This window comes from Pagrus pagrus (assembly GCF_965226575.1).
Source record: "Pagrus pagrus genome assembly, chromosome: 10".
Taxonomy (NCBI): domain Eukaryota; kingdom Metazoa; phylum Chordata; class Actinopteri; order Spariformes; family Sparidae; genus Pagrus; species Pagrus pagrus.
The window spans coordinates 21,796,635-21,814,269 of NC_140194.1; the positions used below are offsets into that span (position 1 = coordinate 21,796,635).

At 42.3% G+C, this 17,635-nt stretch overlaps 1 protein-coding gene across 4 annotated transcripts; it reads left to right on the top strand.

Moving 5' to 3' along the window:
* The first annotated feature begins 5,972 nt into the window (after positions 1 to 5,972).
* On the top strand, positions 5,973 to 16,286 carry deaf1 (DEAF1 transcription factor). Of its 4 annotated transcripts, none has more exons than XM_084363926.1 (13): positions 5,973 to 6,423; positions 7,794 to 7,891; positions 7,999 to 8,125; positions 8,988 to 9,137; positions 9,561 to 9,700; positions 9,828 to 9,893; positions 10,613 to 10,657; positions 10,772 to 10,958; positions 11,298 to 11,438; positions 13,182 to 13,471; positions 13,621 to 13,719; positions 13,812 to 13,898; positions 14,890 to 16,286. In XM_084363926.1, the coding sequence occupies exons 1-13, from the start codon at positions 6,231 to 6,233 to the stop codon at positions 14,989 to 14,991; spliced, it is 1,725 nt and encodes a 574-aa protein (XP_084220052.1). In that variant the 5' UTR covers positions 5,973 to 6,230; the 3' UTR covers positions 14,992 to 16,286. The 4 variants fall into 4 exon arrangements, with proteins under 4 accessions (XP_084220052.1, XP_084220051.1, XP_084220053.1 ...); XM_084363925.1 differs by having other exon boundaries at positions 5,974 to 6,423; positions 13,809 to 13,898; XM_084363927.1 differs by having other exon boundaries at positions 5,975 to 6,423; positions 10,772 to 10,895; positions 13,809 to 13,898.
* Positions 16,287 to 17,635: the final 1,349 nt, after the last annotated feature.

The window sequence follows — 17,635 nt, forward strand, 5'->3', positions numbered from 1 at the left end:
GACTTCTGCCCTGAGACCAGGAGAGATTCACCTGCCCTCAGACAACTTCTGACCTGAGAGCAGAGGAGACAGTTGACTCCCTTTTGTCCAACTACGTTGCCTTAAAACAGAAAAATACAACTTCTGCCCTGAGACCAGGAGAGATTCACCTGCTCTCAGACAACTTCTGCCCTGAGACCAGAGGAGACAGTTGACTCTCTTTTGTCCAAAGATTCACCTGCCCTCAGACAACTTCTGCCATGAGACCAGAGGAGACAGTTGACTCTCTTTTGTCCAAAGATTCACCTGCCCTCAGACAACTTCTGCCATGAGACCAGAGGAGACAGTTGACTCTCTTTTGTCCAACTACGTTGCCTTAAAACAGAAAAATACAACTTCTGCCCTGAGACCAGGAGAGATTCACCTGTCCTCAGAGAACATGGTGGGAAATAATGGTCTCTGCCCTGGGACCAGATGAGACTAAACAGCCATGAGGAAAATCCTACAAAACAACTTCTGCCCTTAGACCAGAGGAGACGGTTGACTCCCTTTTTTCCAACTACGTTGTCCTGAGAACAGAAAAATACGACTTCTGCCCTGAGACCAGGAGAGATTCACCTGCCCTCAGACAACTTCTGACCTGAGAGCAGAGGAGACAGTTGACTCCCTTTTGTCCAACTACGTTGCCTTAAAACAGAAAAATACAACTTCTGCCCTGAGACCAGGAGAGTTTCACCTGCTCTCAGACAACTTCTGCCCTGAGACCAGAGGAGTCAGTTGACTCTCTTTTGTCCAAAGATTCACCTGCCCTCAGACAAAATTTTAAGAAACAATGGTCTCTGCCCTGGAACCAGATGAGACAGTTGACTCCCTTTTGTCCAACTACGTTACCGTAAAACAAAAAAATACGACTTCTGCCCTGAGACCAGGAGAGATTCACCTGCCCTCAGACAACTTCTGCCCTGAGACCAGAGGAGACAGTTGACTCTCTTTTGTCCAAAGATTCAACTGCCCTCAGACAACTTCTGCCATGAGACCAGAGGAGACAGTTGACTCTCTTTTGTCCAAAGATTCACCTGCCCTCAGACAACTTCTGCCATGAGACCAGAGGAGACAGTTGACTCTCTTTTGTCCAACTACGTTGCCTTAAAACAGAAAAATGCGACTTCTGCCCTGAGACCAGGAGAGATTCACCTGCCCTCAGACAACTTCTGCCATGAGACCAGAGGAGACAGTTGACTCTCTTTTGTCCAACTACGTTGCCTTAAAACAGAAAAATGCAACTTCTGCCCTGAGACCAGGAGGGATTCAACTGCCCTCAGACAACTTCTGCCATGAGACCAGAGGAGACAGTTGACTCCCTTTTGTCCAACTATGTTGCTGAAATCAAAAAAATACAACTTCTGCCCTGAGACCAGGAGAGATTCACCTGTCCTCAGACAACATTGTGGGAAATAATGGTCTCTGCCCTGGGACCAGATGAGACTAAAAAGCCATGAGGGAAATCCTACAAAACAACTTCTGCCCTGAGACCAGAGGAGACGGTTGACTCCCTTTTGTCCAACTACGTTGCCCTGAGAACAGAAAAATATGACTTCTGCCCTGAGACCAGGAGAGATTCACCTGCCCTCAGACAACTTCTGCCCTGAGACCAGAGGAGACAGTTGACTCTCTTTTGTCCAAAGATTCACCTGCCCTCAGACAACTTCTGCCCTGAGACCAGAGGAAACAGTTGACTCTCTTTTGTCCAAAGATTCACCTGCCCTCAGACAACTTCTGCCCTGAGACCAGAGGAGACAGTTGACTCTCTTTTGTCCAAAGATTCACCTGCCCTCAGACAACTTCTGCCATGAGACCAGAGGAGACAGTTGACTCCCTTTTGTCCAACTATGTTGCTGAAAAACAAAAAAATACAACTTCTGCCCTGAGAGCAGGAGAGATTCATCTGCCCTCAGACAACTTCTGCCCTGAGACCAGGAGGGATTCACCTGTCCTCAGACAACATTGTGGGAAATAATGGTCTCTGCCCTGGGACCAGATGAGACTAAACAGCCATGAGGAAAATCCTACAAAACAACATCTGCCCTGAGACCAGAGGAGACAGTTGACTCCCTTTTGTCCAAATACGTTGCCTTAAAACAGAAAAATACAACTTCTGCCCTGAGACCAGGAGAGATTCACCTGTCCTCAGAGAACATGGTGGGAAATAATGGTCTCTGCCCTGGGACCAGATGAGACTAAACAGCCATGAGGAAAATCCTACAAAACAACTTCTGCCCTTAGACCAGAGGAGACGGTTGACTCCCTTTTTTCCAACTACGTTGTCCTGAGAACAGAAAAATACGACTTCTGCCCTGAGACCAGGAGAGATTCACCTGCCCTCAGACAACTTCTGACCTGAGAGCAGAGGAGACAGTTGACTCCCTTTTGTCCAACTACGTTGCCTTAAAACAGAAAAATACAACTTCTGCCCTGAGACCAGGAGAGATTCACCTGCTCTCAGACAACTTCTGCCCTGAGACCAGAGGAGACAGTTGACTCTCTTTTGTCCAAAGATTCACCTGCCCTCAGACAACTTCTGCCATGAGACCAGAGGAGACAGTTGACTCTCTTTTGTCCAAAGATTCACCTGCCCTCAGACAACTTCTGCCATGAGACCAGAGGAGACAGTTGACTCTCTTTTGTCCAACTACGTTGCCTTAAAACAGAAAAATACAACTTCTGCCCTGAGACCAGGAGAGATTCACCTGTCCTCAGAGAACATGGTGGGAAATAATGGTCTCTGCCCTGGGACCAGATGAGACTAAACAGCCATGAGGAAAATCCTACAAAACAACTTCTGCCCTTAGACCAGAGGAGACGGTTGACTCCCTTTTTTCCAACTACGTTGTCCTGAGAACAGAAAAATACGACTTCTGCCCTGAGACCAGGAGAGATTCACCTGCCCTCAGACAACTTCTGACCTGAGAGCAGAGGAGACAGTTGACTCCCTTTTGTCCAACTACGTTGCCTTAAAACAGAAAAATACAACTTCTGCCCTGAGACCAGGAGAGTTTCACCTGCTCTCAGACAACTTCTGCCCTGAGACCAGAGGAGACAGTTGACTCTCTTTTGTCCAAAGATTCAACTGCCCTCAGACAACTTCTGCCATGAGACCAGAGGAGACAGTTGACTCTCTTTTGTCCAAAGATTCACCTGCCCTCAGACAACTTCTGCCATGAGACCAGAGGAGACAGTTGACTCTCTTTTGTCCAACTACGTTGCCTTAAAACAGAAAAATGCGACTTCTGCCCTGAGACCAGGAGAGATTCACCTGCCCTCAGACAACTTCTGCCATGAGACCAGAGGAGACAGTTGACTCTCTTTTGTCCAACTACGTTGCCTTAAAACAGAAAAATGCAACTTCTGCCCTGAGACCAGGAGGGATTCAACTGCCCTCAGACAACTTCTGCCATGAGACCAGAGGAGACAGTTGACTCCCTTTTGTCCAACTATGTTGCTGAAAAACAAAAAAATACAACTTCTGCCCTGAGACCAGGAGAGATTCACCTGTCCTCAGACAACATTGTGGGAAATAATGGTCTCTGCCCTGGGACCAGATGAGACTAAACAGCCATTAGGAAAATCCTACAAAACAACATCTGCCCTGAGACCAGAGGAGACAGTTGACTCCCTTTTGTCCAAATACGTTGCCTTAAAACAGAAAAATACAACTTCTGCCCTGAGACCAGGAGAGATTCACCTGTCCTCAGAGAACATGGTGGGAAATAATGGTCTCTGCCCTGGGACCAGATGAGACTAAACAGCCATGAGGAAAATCCTACAAAACAACTTCTGCCCTTAGACCAGAGGAGACGGTTGACTCCCTTTTTTCCAACTACGTTGTCCTGAGAACAGAAAAATACGACTTCTGCCCTGAGACCAGGAGAGATTCACCTGCCCTCAGACAACTTCTGACCTGAGAGCAGAGGAGACAGTTGACTCCCTTTTGTCCAACTACGTTGCCTTAAAACAGAAAAATACAACTTCTGCCCTGAGACCAGGAGAGATTCACCTGCTCTCAGACAACTTCTGCCCTGAGACCAGAGGAGACAGTTGACTCTCTTTTGTCCAAAGATTCACCTGCCCTCAGACAACTTCTGCCATGAGACCAGAGGAGACAGTTGACTCTCTTTTGTCCAAAGATTCACCTGCCCTCAGACAACTTCTGCCATGAGACCAGAGGAGACAGTTGACTCTCTTTTGTCCAACTACGTTGCCTTAAAACAGAAAAATACAACTTCTGCCCTGAGACCAGGAGAGATTCACCTGTCCTCAGAGAACATGGTGGGAAATAATGGTCTCTGCCCTGGGACCAGATGAGACTAAACAGCCATGAGGAAAATCCTACAAAACAACTTCTGCCCTTAGACCAGAGGAGACGGTTGACTCCCTTTTTTCCAACTACGTTGTCCTGAGAACAGAAAAATACGACTTCTGCCCTGAGACCAGGAGAGATTCACCTGCCCTCAGACAACTTCTGACCTGAGAGCAGAGGAGACAGTTGACTCCCTTTTGTCCAACTACGTTGCCTTAAAACAGAAAAATACAACTTCTGCCCTGAGACCAGGAGAGTTTCACCTGCTCTCAGACAACTTCTGCCCTGAGACCAGAGGAGACAGTTGACTCTCTTTTGTCCAAAGATTCAACTGCCCTCAGACAACTTCTGCCATGAGACCAGAGGAGACAGTTGACTCTCTTTTGTCCAAAGATTCACCTGCCCTCAGACAACTTCTGCCATGAGACCAGAGGAGACAGTTGACTCTCTTTTGTCCAACTACGTTGCCTTAAAACAGAAAAATGCGACTTCTGCCCTGAGACCAGGAGAGATTCACCTGCCCTCAGACAACTTCTGCCATGAGACCAGAGGAGACAGTTGACTCTCTTTTGTCCAACTACGTTGCCTTAAAACAGAAAAATGCAACTTCTGCCCTGAGACCAGGAGGGATTCAACTGCCCTCAGACAACTTCTGCCATGAGACCAGAGGAGACAGTTGACTCCCTTTTGTCCAACTATGTTGCTGAAAAACAAAAAAATACAACTTCTGCCCTGAGACCAGGAGAGATTCACCTGTCCTCAGACAACATTGTGGGAAATAATGGTCTCTGCCCTGGGACCAGATGAGACTAAAAAGCCATTAGAAAAATCCTACAAAACAACTTCTGCCCTAAGACCAGAGGAGATGGTTGACTCCCTTTTTTCCAACTACGTTGCCCTGAGAACAGAAAAATATGACTTCTGTCCTGAGACCAGGAGAGATTCACCTGCCCTCAGACAACTTCTGCCCGGAGATCAGATGAGACGGTTGACTCCCTTTTTTCCGACTACGTTGCCCTGAGAACAGAAAAATATGACTTCTGTCCTGAGACCAGGAGAGATTCACCTGCCCTATCAGACAAAATTGTGGGAAACAATGGTCTCTGCCCTGGGACAAGATGAGACTAAGAAAATTGCTCACATTTTGTTTTTACAAACTTACTTTGAAGCACAACTTCAAAATGATGGCCCCGCCTCTGCTATTCTCTCCTCTCTTGCGATTGGTTGTCAGATTGAACCAATCACAAATGTTTATGCCCTCAGGACATCTTCGAGTAAAGAAAATTCCCATCTGCCAGTTGGAGTGTTGTACCATGTTATAGATAGATAGATAGATAGATAGATAGATAGATAGACACTTTATTGATCCCGAGGGAAATTCAAGGTCTTTTTTTATTCGTTTTATTCCTTGGTTGCATTTTGATTAGAACAATACCTACATGGACCAACCCTGTCAAATAAACCGATAAATAAATGAATAAATCCTCACAAATAAATCATTTAGGCTACATATGTTTGTATTCAGTCATCCCTCTCAGGAATTAACGTGAAATCATATTGACTCCTATCGTATTGTTTTCTGTATGTGTGTGCTTTGGCCACAGTGTGTCGCTTCGGGTCCGCTCGTGTTTTGTCGGTAGTCTCCGCCGCATCTCTTTCCTGAGACTTCATGAAAACAAACAGCCGAGCGGCCATCCTCTCTCCGGATTAGCTCGCCTACAGTTCGTTGCGTTTGCTTTAGTTTCGTAGAAAACACCGTCGATTTGAGCGGGTATCGTGAGCGGGTTCCGTGTTTGCAGTTCTCCTGCGGTTCGTGTCGAGCTCGGCTGGTCTCGGACCCCGCTCTGCCCCGCGGCTGCTCGTTTACATTCGGCTCTTGTCGTTCGGCGGAAGAATGGACGAGGCGGACTCGGCCACGAAGGCACTCGGGCTGGATGAACCGCCCATCGGCATGCAGACGGTTGACGGCTCGGATACCGAGTCGGAGGCCGAAGTCACCACGATGGCCGTGATGGCCGAACCGGGAAACATCGACATGGGAGCCGAGTCCTTGCCGAACCCAGACGAGGCCGAGGCGGCATTCGCAGGCAAGGCGGGCTGCAGCTAGCAGCAGGCCGCTGCTGAGCTGAGCTGAGCGGGGCGGCGCTCAAACATGGAGTGTGATGTTAATGTCAGTTAGGGAGCTTCACTCCATGTTGTAACAGGCGCCTGGTTAATCTGTTACTTCTGATCGATGAACGTGGATCAGTAACGATTTTCATATGAAAGTGCACAGCTCCTCAATAAGTAAATCAGTCATCGTTGGTGGTACACAACAATAATCCTTGTGCCAAACTCCGCTTAATTATTGTGCATTTTAAAGACTTTTAGCCTCTTCACAGCATAAACCTCACATATATACAGCGTTTGTATTCATCTTACTAAATTAGCACCTGTTATCAAATTCGGCAATGATTGATTCAAAATGCAACATGTTTATTGTCACTTCTGTTGTACAATTACACTGTTAAATACAGAAATAGGTAATAGTCAATACAGTGTTTACAATAAAACAATAATAATAATAATAATGATGAAGAAAGAAAGAAAGAGAACATGCACAAATTCTATACAGAATACAAATATAGGACAGCAGGGATAAGGTGCATGTGTATACGTCCATCTGTACATGTAAACTCAAATATAATTACAGAATGCAAAGGCAACAGAGTCGTGTTGTTGTTTGTGCACAGTAAGCATAAACAAAATATAAATAGCAATAAAGCAAAAGGCACGACATCAGAAAAAAAAGTGATCTAAGTGTACTGATTGATTGATTGAATGAAGGTGCAGCAGTGATGGTGCCAGTAAGATGCATGATGGACATGACATCATAAAGCACCAACCCAACCTTAAAATGTCAACTTTCAGAGTTGCTTTTCACTGCTAGCCCTAAGCCCAGTACAGTGTTTTAACTGGTGGGTGAAGATAGCTGACTGGAAAAGAATAACCATGTTGTAAATCTGTAATCATATCAAATATATGATATCAGAACCATATGCTGAACTGAAGTGTGGTTATTTGAGAAAAGTGCCCACTCACAAATTAATTGATTAGATAACCTTTATGCATATCCCTTCATTTTTTAGGATTAAAATTGAGTCAGAGTCTCCATCTGATTTTCATTGAATTTTTAGGAACAATTTGCAGTTTAATATAACTAGTTGAACAAAACCACTAAGGACAATGGAAAGATCAGAACCCACTTAAACTATGTTTAAACCAAATAAGATGACTACACTTATGTAGCACGTAATTTAAATATATAAGATATAAAGGAGCAGCATATTTGTGTTTTTTGTGATCTTAGCTATGACATTGTATCTTTACATTACAGGAGAACTGTAGTAGCTATAGTACAGTACAAGTTCTGACGTTAAGATGTAATAAAATATTTGAATCTCTTGTTTTCGTTCAGAGGTGACGGCTGTGACGGTGGGAGACGTTCAACATGCAGAGGACAATGTTTTTACCACTACTGTTGCCACGTCAGGAAGTCTACCCGAACACATGCTGGTACAGTAGATCCAAACACACTGCTGTCTGCTGGCAGACAGAGACAACTCAGCGTTCTCCTGTACTGCGTCATCTCTTTAATTGTATTTATTGTGTGTGTGTCACAGAGTGGGAGGACAACCCTTCAGCTGAGTGAAGGTCTCAGTACCCAGAAGGCCACTTTGATCGTGGTTCACACTGACGGCAGCATCGTGGAGGCTGCCGGCCTCAAGTCTGCTACTGCCATCGCATCAGGTGTGTGTGTGTGTTTGTATGAGTGTTACAGTCCCGAGATCGTATTGGTGTGTCTGAAGCGTCCATATTGAACTGGGGCCCTGTTTTTTTTTATCTCCATATGTTGATGATTTGACACAAGTCTGGATTTATTCGTTCTTTTAGAGTGGTTTAAAATCCATCTGGAACTGTTGTCCTCAAGTCCAAACCTCCAGAAATGTAGGCTTATTGAAAGTTAGTTAGATCATTAGATCACTAGATCATTTCGTAATCATAACAAAGAGTTACTTGTACCTAAATGAAATACACAATAACATACAAGTTTGTTTACTATAAAAGCGATTTAAGTAAGGTTTCACTTTAATAGTAGTTGTGATTCTGATGGATTGTGATATGATTATCACTGAAAATTCTCTTGCATGTTCATTGCAAAGTGAAAACATCATCGAGCACAATGTAGAACAAAATAAGTCCTGAAACATTGCAGGAATTCACATAAAATAAGGTCTGTGAATTTATTGCCCCAGTCCATGCTTGGAGGGTTAATCACATAATCAGCAATCGGCCAGTTAAAGCAGCTCATCGTGGTTTTTATTCTCAACTCATTTGTCTTTATTTTAAAATAAGAGCGCACTCTTATTCAAGATAACTTAATTCAGGACAAATCAATTCTGTAACTTGTTTCAGACAGCTGAATTTGCTGGATTGAGAAAAACAGGATCATTTTAGCCTGATAACAGCATGTTAGCCTGAATTAGTTCAGCCACAATTGAAGAACAGGGACCAGGTTATTAAAAAACAAAAATAAAAACCTGGACTTAAAGGACAATGAGGTCCATCAGTCCCTCAGACTGATCGGTGTCTGTTTGTTTCACCTCCTCAGGCCGACAGACCCCGCCCACCCCGCTGACTCCGCCTCAGGACAAAGACTCCTGTTCCAAGTACAACTGGGACCCGTCGGTCTACAACAACGAGCTGCCGGTCCGCTGCAGGAACACTAGTGGAGTCCTCTACAAGAACCGACTAGGATCAGGTGAACACCTAGACCTGTCACCATTGTTACTGAACTCCTTTTGTAGTCTGATCCACAATCAGAAAATGAACTAATTAAAATGCAGATTGTAAATCTGTTTCATTGAAAAGGTAATCTTAGCAGAATTGTAAGCCCTATGATTGGATGTTTCTTACTGAAATCTAACTTTGTAATCATAATTGACTTCTGTCCTTCAGTTTTTAGGTCCACATTGTGAATGTTTTAATTTTTTTTTGCAAAGAACCAGGTATTTCTGCAAACTTCATCTTTAGTTCTGATGATTAAATCGGGAGACTTTTATGTCCTTCAAAGACGTGAAGAGCTTCAATGATTCAGTCACTTAGCTACTCTATTGTACTTTCTTTCTATCTTGAGTTATTTTTCTTGTTATTAGCCACACTGACTGTGTTGTGTTGTGTTCAGGAGGTAAAGGTCGCTGCATCCGACACAACCAGCAGTGGTTCACTCCCACAGAGTTTGAGGGTCTGGCAGGAAGAGCGAGCAGCAAAGACTGGAAGAGGAGCATCAGATACGCTGGCAGACCTCTGCTCTGCCTCATACAGGTACTACTGCGCTCATACTTCTGTACTACTACACTGCACTACTGTAGTATTACACTTATTATGCATACAAAGTGCTCCTTCAGTCTGCATGAACTGAAGTTTAACATTGTTTTGTGTGTCTGCGTAGGAGCGTATCCTGAACCCCCATGCTGCCTCCTGTACCTGTGCAGCCTGCTGTGATGACCTGACAGGGGTGAGTCAGCAGGGACAGTCGAGTTCGGTCTTTTACTTAACTGGGGGATTAAAAATTGTTTTGCATAGTTTCCTGTGAATAAAAGTTATAATACACATTCTAATGGATCGACCATCAGCTCGCAGTCTGTGGCCTGAGTTCAGTGGACTCAACATCTAGTGACACATGATGACTGATGAGTGAAAAAAATCTCAATTTATTGAAACTTTTGTGAAACTTTTTTCTCATTTAAATTAGAATTTCGTTACAAAGTCAAAGTCACAAGCTCCATGATAAAAGTTTTCAAGTCAAAACACTTGTTGGCGTTGTTGTGTTTTTATGATTGTAATTTAGGATTTAGGGTTTCGCCTGATGAAGACCGGAGGTGCATCTTAACCAAATGTTTAGTTTTTCTTCTTTCACACAGCCACAGAGCATTACAGGAAAGCTCTGAGGAGCCAAATCATACAATTTTCTTCCTTCCCAGCAGTGATGGAAGAAGCCACAGGCCATTGAGACCATTTTTGGCCTCATCCTGAAATCCAAATGAAAGAATTAAGCTTCTTTTTTTATCATAATTAGATGGAATTGAAGCTCTGATTAAATTATTGGTGTCGGTTCAATCTGATAACACATCACTGTTTCTGTGAGGATTTTCTGTTCTTCTGTGTGTTGTTATGATCTGATGCTGTTTGTTAGTCATTTTGTGTTTATCTTATTCTCTTCTTCTCTGTCCTCAGTGTCCAAAAGACACAGAGGCTCTGGTAGCAGAAAACATCAATATGGTAAATTTATTTATTTATTTACATTTTTGGTTTTAACCTGTGAGCTATTTTTGGATTCATCACCTGGTATAAATAAGGGATTTCATCACTCTGTCTCCTCTCTGCTCGGTTCAGACTGGTCCGGTCCGCCTCTTTGTCCCATACAAGAGACGAAAGAAGGACACCGAGCCCCCTGTCACTCCCCCCAAAAAGGAACTTCCTGCCACCAAAAACATCACACTGGCTCCAGGGACCACATGTACGTCAGGTGACCTCAGTCTGATGTGTGATTGGAGGAGCAGCGAAGAGAAAGATAGTTTGTGTATGATAAATCATTTTATTTCAAAAGTTGTATATTTATTTGTATTGTGCAAAATTATCCTCCATTTATCAGATTAAAAGGTTTTATGTACTTGACCTTTGACCACCTGAAAATGACCCTAAAATTATAGTGACATCATCCTTTACAGTACTTCTAGATTAAATGTCGATTAATTGTTAAACATATTGTCCATTCAGTAGTTGGTGCTCATCTCTATGAGACATGATCAGTCATTGAAAGCTATCCAAGTCCTGGAGTTTCCCTCAGATCTGTAGTGTAAACATTTAAACGCTGACTTCATGTCCAAACATGTCTAACATGTCTGTCTTCCACCAACAGTCACAGTGTCTCCATCAGGACAGTTTACCACCTCTGGCACGTTGACCTTTGACCGGTCTCAGTCGGGCGATGCCGCCGCCACCGCGGCTGCCATAATCTCAGAAGGCTCAGCTCAGAGCGAGGTGTTCGCCAGCACAGCAGGTATCATCCTTCACAGTTATCATACTGTCCATCAGATTTTAAAATAAACAAAAGATGAAGCTGTTGGATCAGCAGAAGAACAGTAGGGGGCAGTAAAGTCCAGAACAGTCACAATATCATTTATTAAACCCAGCAGACAGACTGTTTGGACAGATGAGACACTTTGACTCAGGACAGAAACATGCAGCACTGGTTGGTGGAGTTAATGAATAAGCAGCATTAATATCCAGAAGAGAAAGAACTGCATACATTCTTTAGGACGACCTGGGGACTCGATATAAAGAGAATCCAAGAAAAACTTAATGTGTAACTGGTTTATTATCAGATTACCTGCACTTTACAGAAGGAGGGGAAAGAACAAAGCACGGGGACTTGATGGTGCATGCAGATGAAGTCTGTAGTGGAATAGCCATGAAGGTTGTTTTAAACAGGAAAGTCTCTGTATTTTTCTAATTTTCACTTGTTGAAAAACATAGGCATACACCTTTTTATCACTTTCTTGTTCTTTGACTACAGCGTTTTTAATAATTAGATGTATAAAATCTCTAAAATGTCCCGTTCATTTATCCATATCCAAGTTTTAACCACAAACCATTTATTTCAAATCTTTATTTAAGCAGTTAAATTTTTAATGATACATTAGGTTAGAGGATTATTTGTGCAATTTACAGCATTAGTTATCTCACAATCTCTTTTATATTCAGGCAGAATTGGTATTTTAACTGAATTATCCCTAATTGAATTTCAGTTGCTTTGAAACAGAAATTGAATTGAGATCTTGTTATTCATAATCAAATCAATTCTGGAATCAATGGCGACACAGTTCGAGTTGTTTTTGACAGATGTGCGATTGTAGCGTCTTTTTAGGGGGAATATTAAATGTAAAAGTAAATAAAAACACATTTAAAGCTGTTTATTTATTATTTTTTTTTACCAGAAAACGCTCCAAAAACGTACTTTTTGCTGAAAAGTCATTTGAACCCCAACAGTAAGGCAGGACAGCCTGTAGCCTGAGAGACAAAACCCAGGGCAAAAAGCTTGTTAACAAGAAACACTTGTTAGCACTGATTAGTCGTACAGTATAAAGGCTACTGAAGGCCTTACAGTGGCAGGACAGCAAAGGAATGTTGAGAGAGATTTTAGTGAGAAAATCAACCTAAAACAGTGAAGATTACGCCCTTTATACTAACCATAAACGTTATCATAATTCTACAAAATGACAGAATTCTTCCGCAGTCACATAGCAGCTTCTTTTTAGAAAATTACTGTGAAATATTCCAGCAGATTAGTGGGAAAGTAAGGGTCCAGTAAGATTGAATATTATCTGAACACTGATGAGATCAGCATGCCTCCGTTTACCTGTGAGAGCACACACACCTTTTCCCCAGGACATGTGAAAGCAGTCTGAGATGGATGTGCAGTTATTTTCGGACTCGTCTGTTCTCAGCGGAGCTCCGAGCTGTCAGTGACTCCACCACCGCAGGAATATATTGTGTATGTAGGTCAGGAGTAAACGTATGAGGGACGCACAGACACAGTGACCTGGATCTGTGCAGACCACCTGCTCGGTTCAATTCTACATACTTCACTTCTACATTAAATATCTGAAGGACTGACGTAAACCTCAGAAACATGTAGAACAGGTTTTCTAATGGAGCTACCATCAATTCCTGGCCATATCTGACATGCTAAATCTTTTCAGGCACAAAATAACCCCTCTACATGTTGCTTCCTCTCTCTCAGTCCTGACAGCACTACCAGCGCTGGCCGTGGTTCCTCAGCCGGTTCAGGCCAAGATGACCGTGTCAGCAGCAGCGTCCCCGTCTGCGGGGCTGGTGAGCGGCCTGGAGGTCTCGTCTGTAGGGGGTGCTGTGCCAGTGGTTAGTGAGGGGCAGAAGAACACGTGGCTGTACCTTGAGGAGCTGGCCAACACGCTGCTGAGCAACGTCCAGCAGCTGAAGGCTCTGATCGAACAGGCCAAAAACTCCCCAGGGGACACGGCTGGGGTCAAAGGTCAAGGAAGCAGGAAGGAGGTAAGACCACACCAAGACACGCACACACACACTGACATACATAGTGTCAGATTTAGAGCCGCAGTATTAACCAGCAAGTACATTGTAACACATGATTAAACTTAAAAGTAATTAACTGATTATTGTGTGTGTGTGTGTGTGTGTGTCAGTGTGGTCTCAATCAGTCTTTTCAGAACCAGATCTCGTTTCAGCAGGCGGAGGACTCGGAGGCCAAGAGGAACTCTGAAATCACCGAGATCATCATTAATGTAGGGGACACACACACACGCACCCACCACCCTAAAAATATTCTTTAATGCCTGGAAAAGTCTTCAAATTGTGTTCTCCTGTTCTGCAGCAGATGTGTGTGAACTGTGGTCGTGTGGCCATGAGTGAGTGTACGGGCTGTCACAAGGTCAACTACTGCTCCACCTTCTGTCAGAGGAAGGTAAGACTCACCTGAACGATCCTCTGGAGTAAACTCAGGCTTTTCTTTTAATTGAAACATAATACATGAACACAAGTGTGATTCTAAAATCTCCAATCTGACCGTGAACTCTCATGGGAACAAATGGGAGATGTAGTTAAAGGTATGTTAATTAAAAACAAGCTGTGTTTTCTTTCACATGCAAAAACTACACTAGCTTTATTTATAATTAACAGAGTTAGCTTTGTGGAATTCACAAAATAGGTTTTATGTAAATAGGAAAAACTTTTGTTTTATCTTACTTTTATTTTATAAAAATATGATGCCAAAATTCATAAATAACTTAATCTCATAACAATATTTACTAATACACAATTTCCATGATAGACTTTAAGTAAACATTGGCATATCTATTTATGAAAAAATAAATAATGTCTTGTAGTCGCATATAGGGACTTTCACTCCTATTGGCCCCATCCTGTCACATAACTTTACAATATACATATTGTGCACTGCAGTGACAAAGCTGCATTTTAGGTTTTACAAAAAGTGTAAGGGTGTGAGGTCATTTTTTTTTTTTTTTTGCATAAACAGCATGTGTTCTCTACATCTTGCTCAGAGTCGGGAGCCATGCCTTCTTGTCTGTCTATTGAAGCCATGTGTCATGTACCACTAACTTCTGATGAATAAATGAGTTTATTCGCTCAAAATGAGGTCACCAGTTTTCTCTTTTCATAGACTATCCCTGCCCGCACTTCGACAGTGTCGAGTGTCAGTTCAGACACCTTTGGAGTTGTCCTGAATATTAGCTGAAATAACAGTAGAACCAAAATGTGTCACTCTGAGTTTTGGGCCAGTTAGAACTGATTTCCTGCTGTGAGATGCTCAACAAATGCATTTTCTTTCTGATACTTCATCACGATGACAGTATAAAAAAATGTATGACTTTAAACGATCTGTAAATAAAAATCTGTGAACAGCATCTCAGATCAGTTTGTTTCTTTTACTGCAGGACTGGAAGGATCATCAGCACACCTGCTGTCAGTCAGCAGGAGGCGTGGCTGTTCAAGAGGAGGAGCCAATCACAGCCATGGACATGGACAAAGTGAAATGAAGGTGCAGCAAGCCCCGCCCACAGTCTGCATGAAGACAGGAGCCTTGAGGTCATCAAACAGGAAGTCCTTGTTCTACAGTAATCATGTCTGTGCTGAAGACTTAAAAGCTTCCTTTTGGGACTTTTATTGTGAAAGGTTCCCCTCAGATGGACATGAAGAGTGAAGAGATGAAGAGTCTCTGAACTCATGAGAGCTGAACTTGTTTTATAAAAACTGACTTCATATTCATATCATGTTTTACTCATCCACTTCAACTTCCATCGCAGCAGTATCTAGTGGACATGAGAGGAACTGCAGCTCTGCACACGTCATCGTCACACACTGAACTGCACATTAAGGTGATCTGAACTGAATCGATATTTCAGTAATAATCAGCAGTAATTCACCACCAGTATGTCATTATGTTTACAAGATTATATGATGGTGAAAGGTTTAGGGCTGCAACTATCCATTATGTTTATGATTCTCTCAATTAATTTACTAATAAGATCAGTCACTGTAATTATGATTTATATTTTATACTGTCTTTCAGGGACTGTTATCTCTCTGCTGTTTTATGAAACATTATTTTGCTGCCATTTTAACTCCAAAAACAGATTTAAACCTCCAGACACCGGCCTGGATAAATAAAGGTCAAACACATCAATAAACTAAAACATGTTATTAAATTAAACCCTCCCCGCCCTGTTCAGTACTTACAGATGACTTATAAATGATTTTTTTGTCTGTTTTTAAGTGGTATTATGTTTTTTTTTTATTATTATTGTGAGTCTTGAAGAATTGTTAGCTGGTTTTGTTGTCTGAATCAAAAGTACTCCGATTTTGAAGGGTTTCCAGCTTTCCGGACTTTGAAGCTCCGTAATTTTCTGTTTTTACTTGTGATTCAATCTTAGAAGCTCAGACAGACAGGAACCAAAACTAGATAGTTAAATTAGATAACTAAAATTTAATGTTCTGTTTGTGAGTACATGGTGCATGATGTGTGTCAACCCCGCCAGAAACCAGAGCAGCTGAATGGTGTTCAGTGATTGGTGCGTTTCAGCCAATCAGATCGTGTATCTCACTTACTGGATTTGATGTTTGACTTTGACAGATTTCAGGGGATTCCTGAAAGGAAGAAGGATATTTCTATTTTACTTTATTTAGAAATGAACCAAATTCAGGACAGAATTCATATTTTAAAGTCCAGTTTGCACATGTTATTCCACAGTTTAAATTATTTTCGTTAGTTGCCACTAAAGTTGGCATTTAATATTTTATTGTTTAAATGAATTAAATTGGCATGTTTCATTAATTTTGTTTATTTTCTGTTTAAACTGCATCCGATAAGGATGAAATACTGTAAATCAGCGCCCTCTGTGGGGCATATAATGTCGGAAAGTTTGGCTGTCCGCATACTTTTGGCCATTAACTTTATCTGATTGATTAAATCTGATTTAAATTTTAATCCTCACTTGCACATGATAAATAAATAGTATTGAAGTGTGTCACCACATTCTTAGGATCATAAATCAGCTTCCTCACTGATCTATAATTATTACAAACTGGACCTTAAATCAACCTTGTTTTCTCTCTCTTTATTTTTGTGTTGAGGTCGCCCTTTCTGCCGTCAGCAGGATTCAGAAGAGACTTGTGTCTCTCTGTCTTCATTCATCTCCTCAGATGTTTATTTAATAAGTTGATTTATTAATGAAATACAAATTTCAGGTTTATTTTTATCCAACTCGGGTCTCGGAGGGAAAACTCAGCGTCACTCCTCCTGCAGGACTCCAGCAGACAGATGTGTGTGTTCTGTTCAACATGTACCAGCTTTTATATTCAGTTAGGTTGTGTTTAGCAGCTGAGGAGTTTAGCTGTTTTATATTTCTGACGGTCACCAGTCAGGTGATCTGTCGGAGCGTCTCTTGATGAATCACCTCAGACATGATGACATTTGATTCTGCTGTGTCTCAGTCCCAGTGGCGCTCAGGTGTCTGCTGCTGCTCAATGACAGTGAAGTGGACCCCCGCAGGACCAGACATTTCCTACATTAACAGCCAACTGTAAATGTAAGAAACTTTAACAGAGGAAGCTGCAGCGTCTTCTAACGTCTCTTTTAAAAGATAGATTCACAATTTTTCAGGTCTATCTCAGAATATGAGTCAGGTGCTCAAATGAACGATAAAACAGGTTTTGCTTGTTGTGATCATTCTGCTTGCTCATACTGGCTGAGAGGAGATCTCTTCCTTTCTCTTCCCTTCTTCAAATATACATTCAAAAGTTTACCCAAAAGTCAAAATTCAGTCACGATCTTCTCACCCCCCTGCTGATGGAAAGTCAGGTAAAGTTTCATAGTAAACAAAACAGTTTCACATTAAAACAGCATTGCAGCATTGTCCTAAACAGCTGAAGTAGCTGGGGGCATCCAAAATCGATTTGAAAAGACGTTATTTTCACCCTATTTTAAGCTGAGATCGTCACTGTAGCTGCTAATCTAAAAGCTAGAAGTGCAAGTCCACCCTCTGTGAAGTGGGTGCACAAGACTGCGCATCGAGAATGTAAATAACGTTAAGAGCAAAACAATAAAATTGTGAAAAATGCTCAGTACAATTTCTGAGACTTCAAATAGCTTCTTTTGTCCAAACAACAGTCCAAAACCCATGG

Bases quoted from the DNA above. Each gene is read 5' to 3' on its own strand.
- deaf1 (XM_084363925.1), top strand. From the start codon at position 6,231: ATGGACGAGGCGGACTCGGCCACGAAGGCACTCGGGCTGGATGAACCG. The intron at 9,701-9,827 runs GTACTACTGCGC...GTGTCTGCGTAG, and splicing joins CTCTGCTCTGCCTCATACAG to GAGCGTATCCTGAACCCCCA. The intron at 13,720-13,808 runs GTAGGGGACACA...CCTGTTCTGCAG, and splicing joins TCACCGAGATCATCATTAAT to CAGATGTGTGTGAACTGTGG.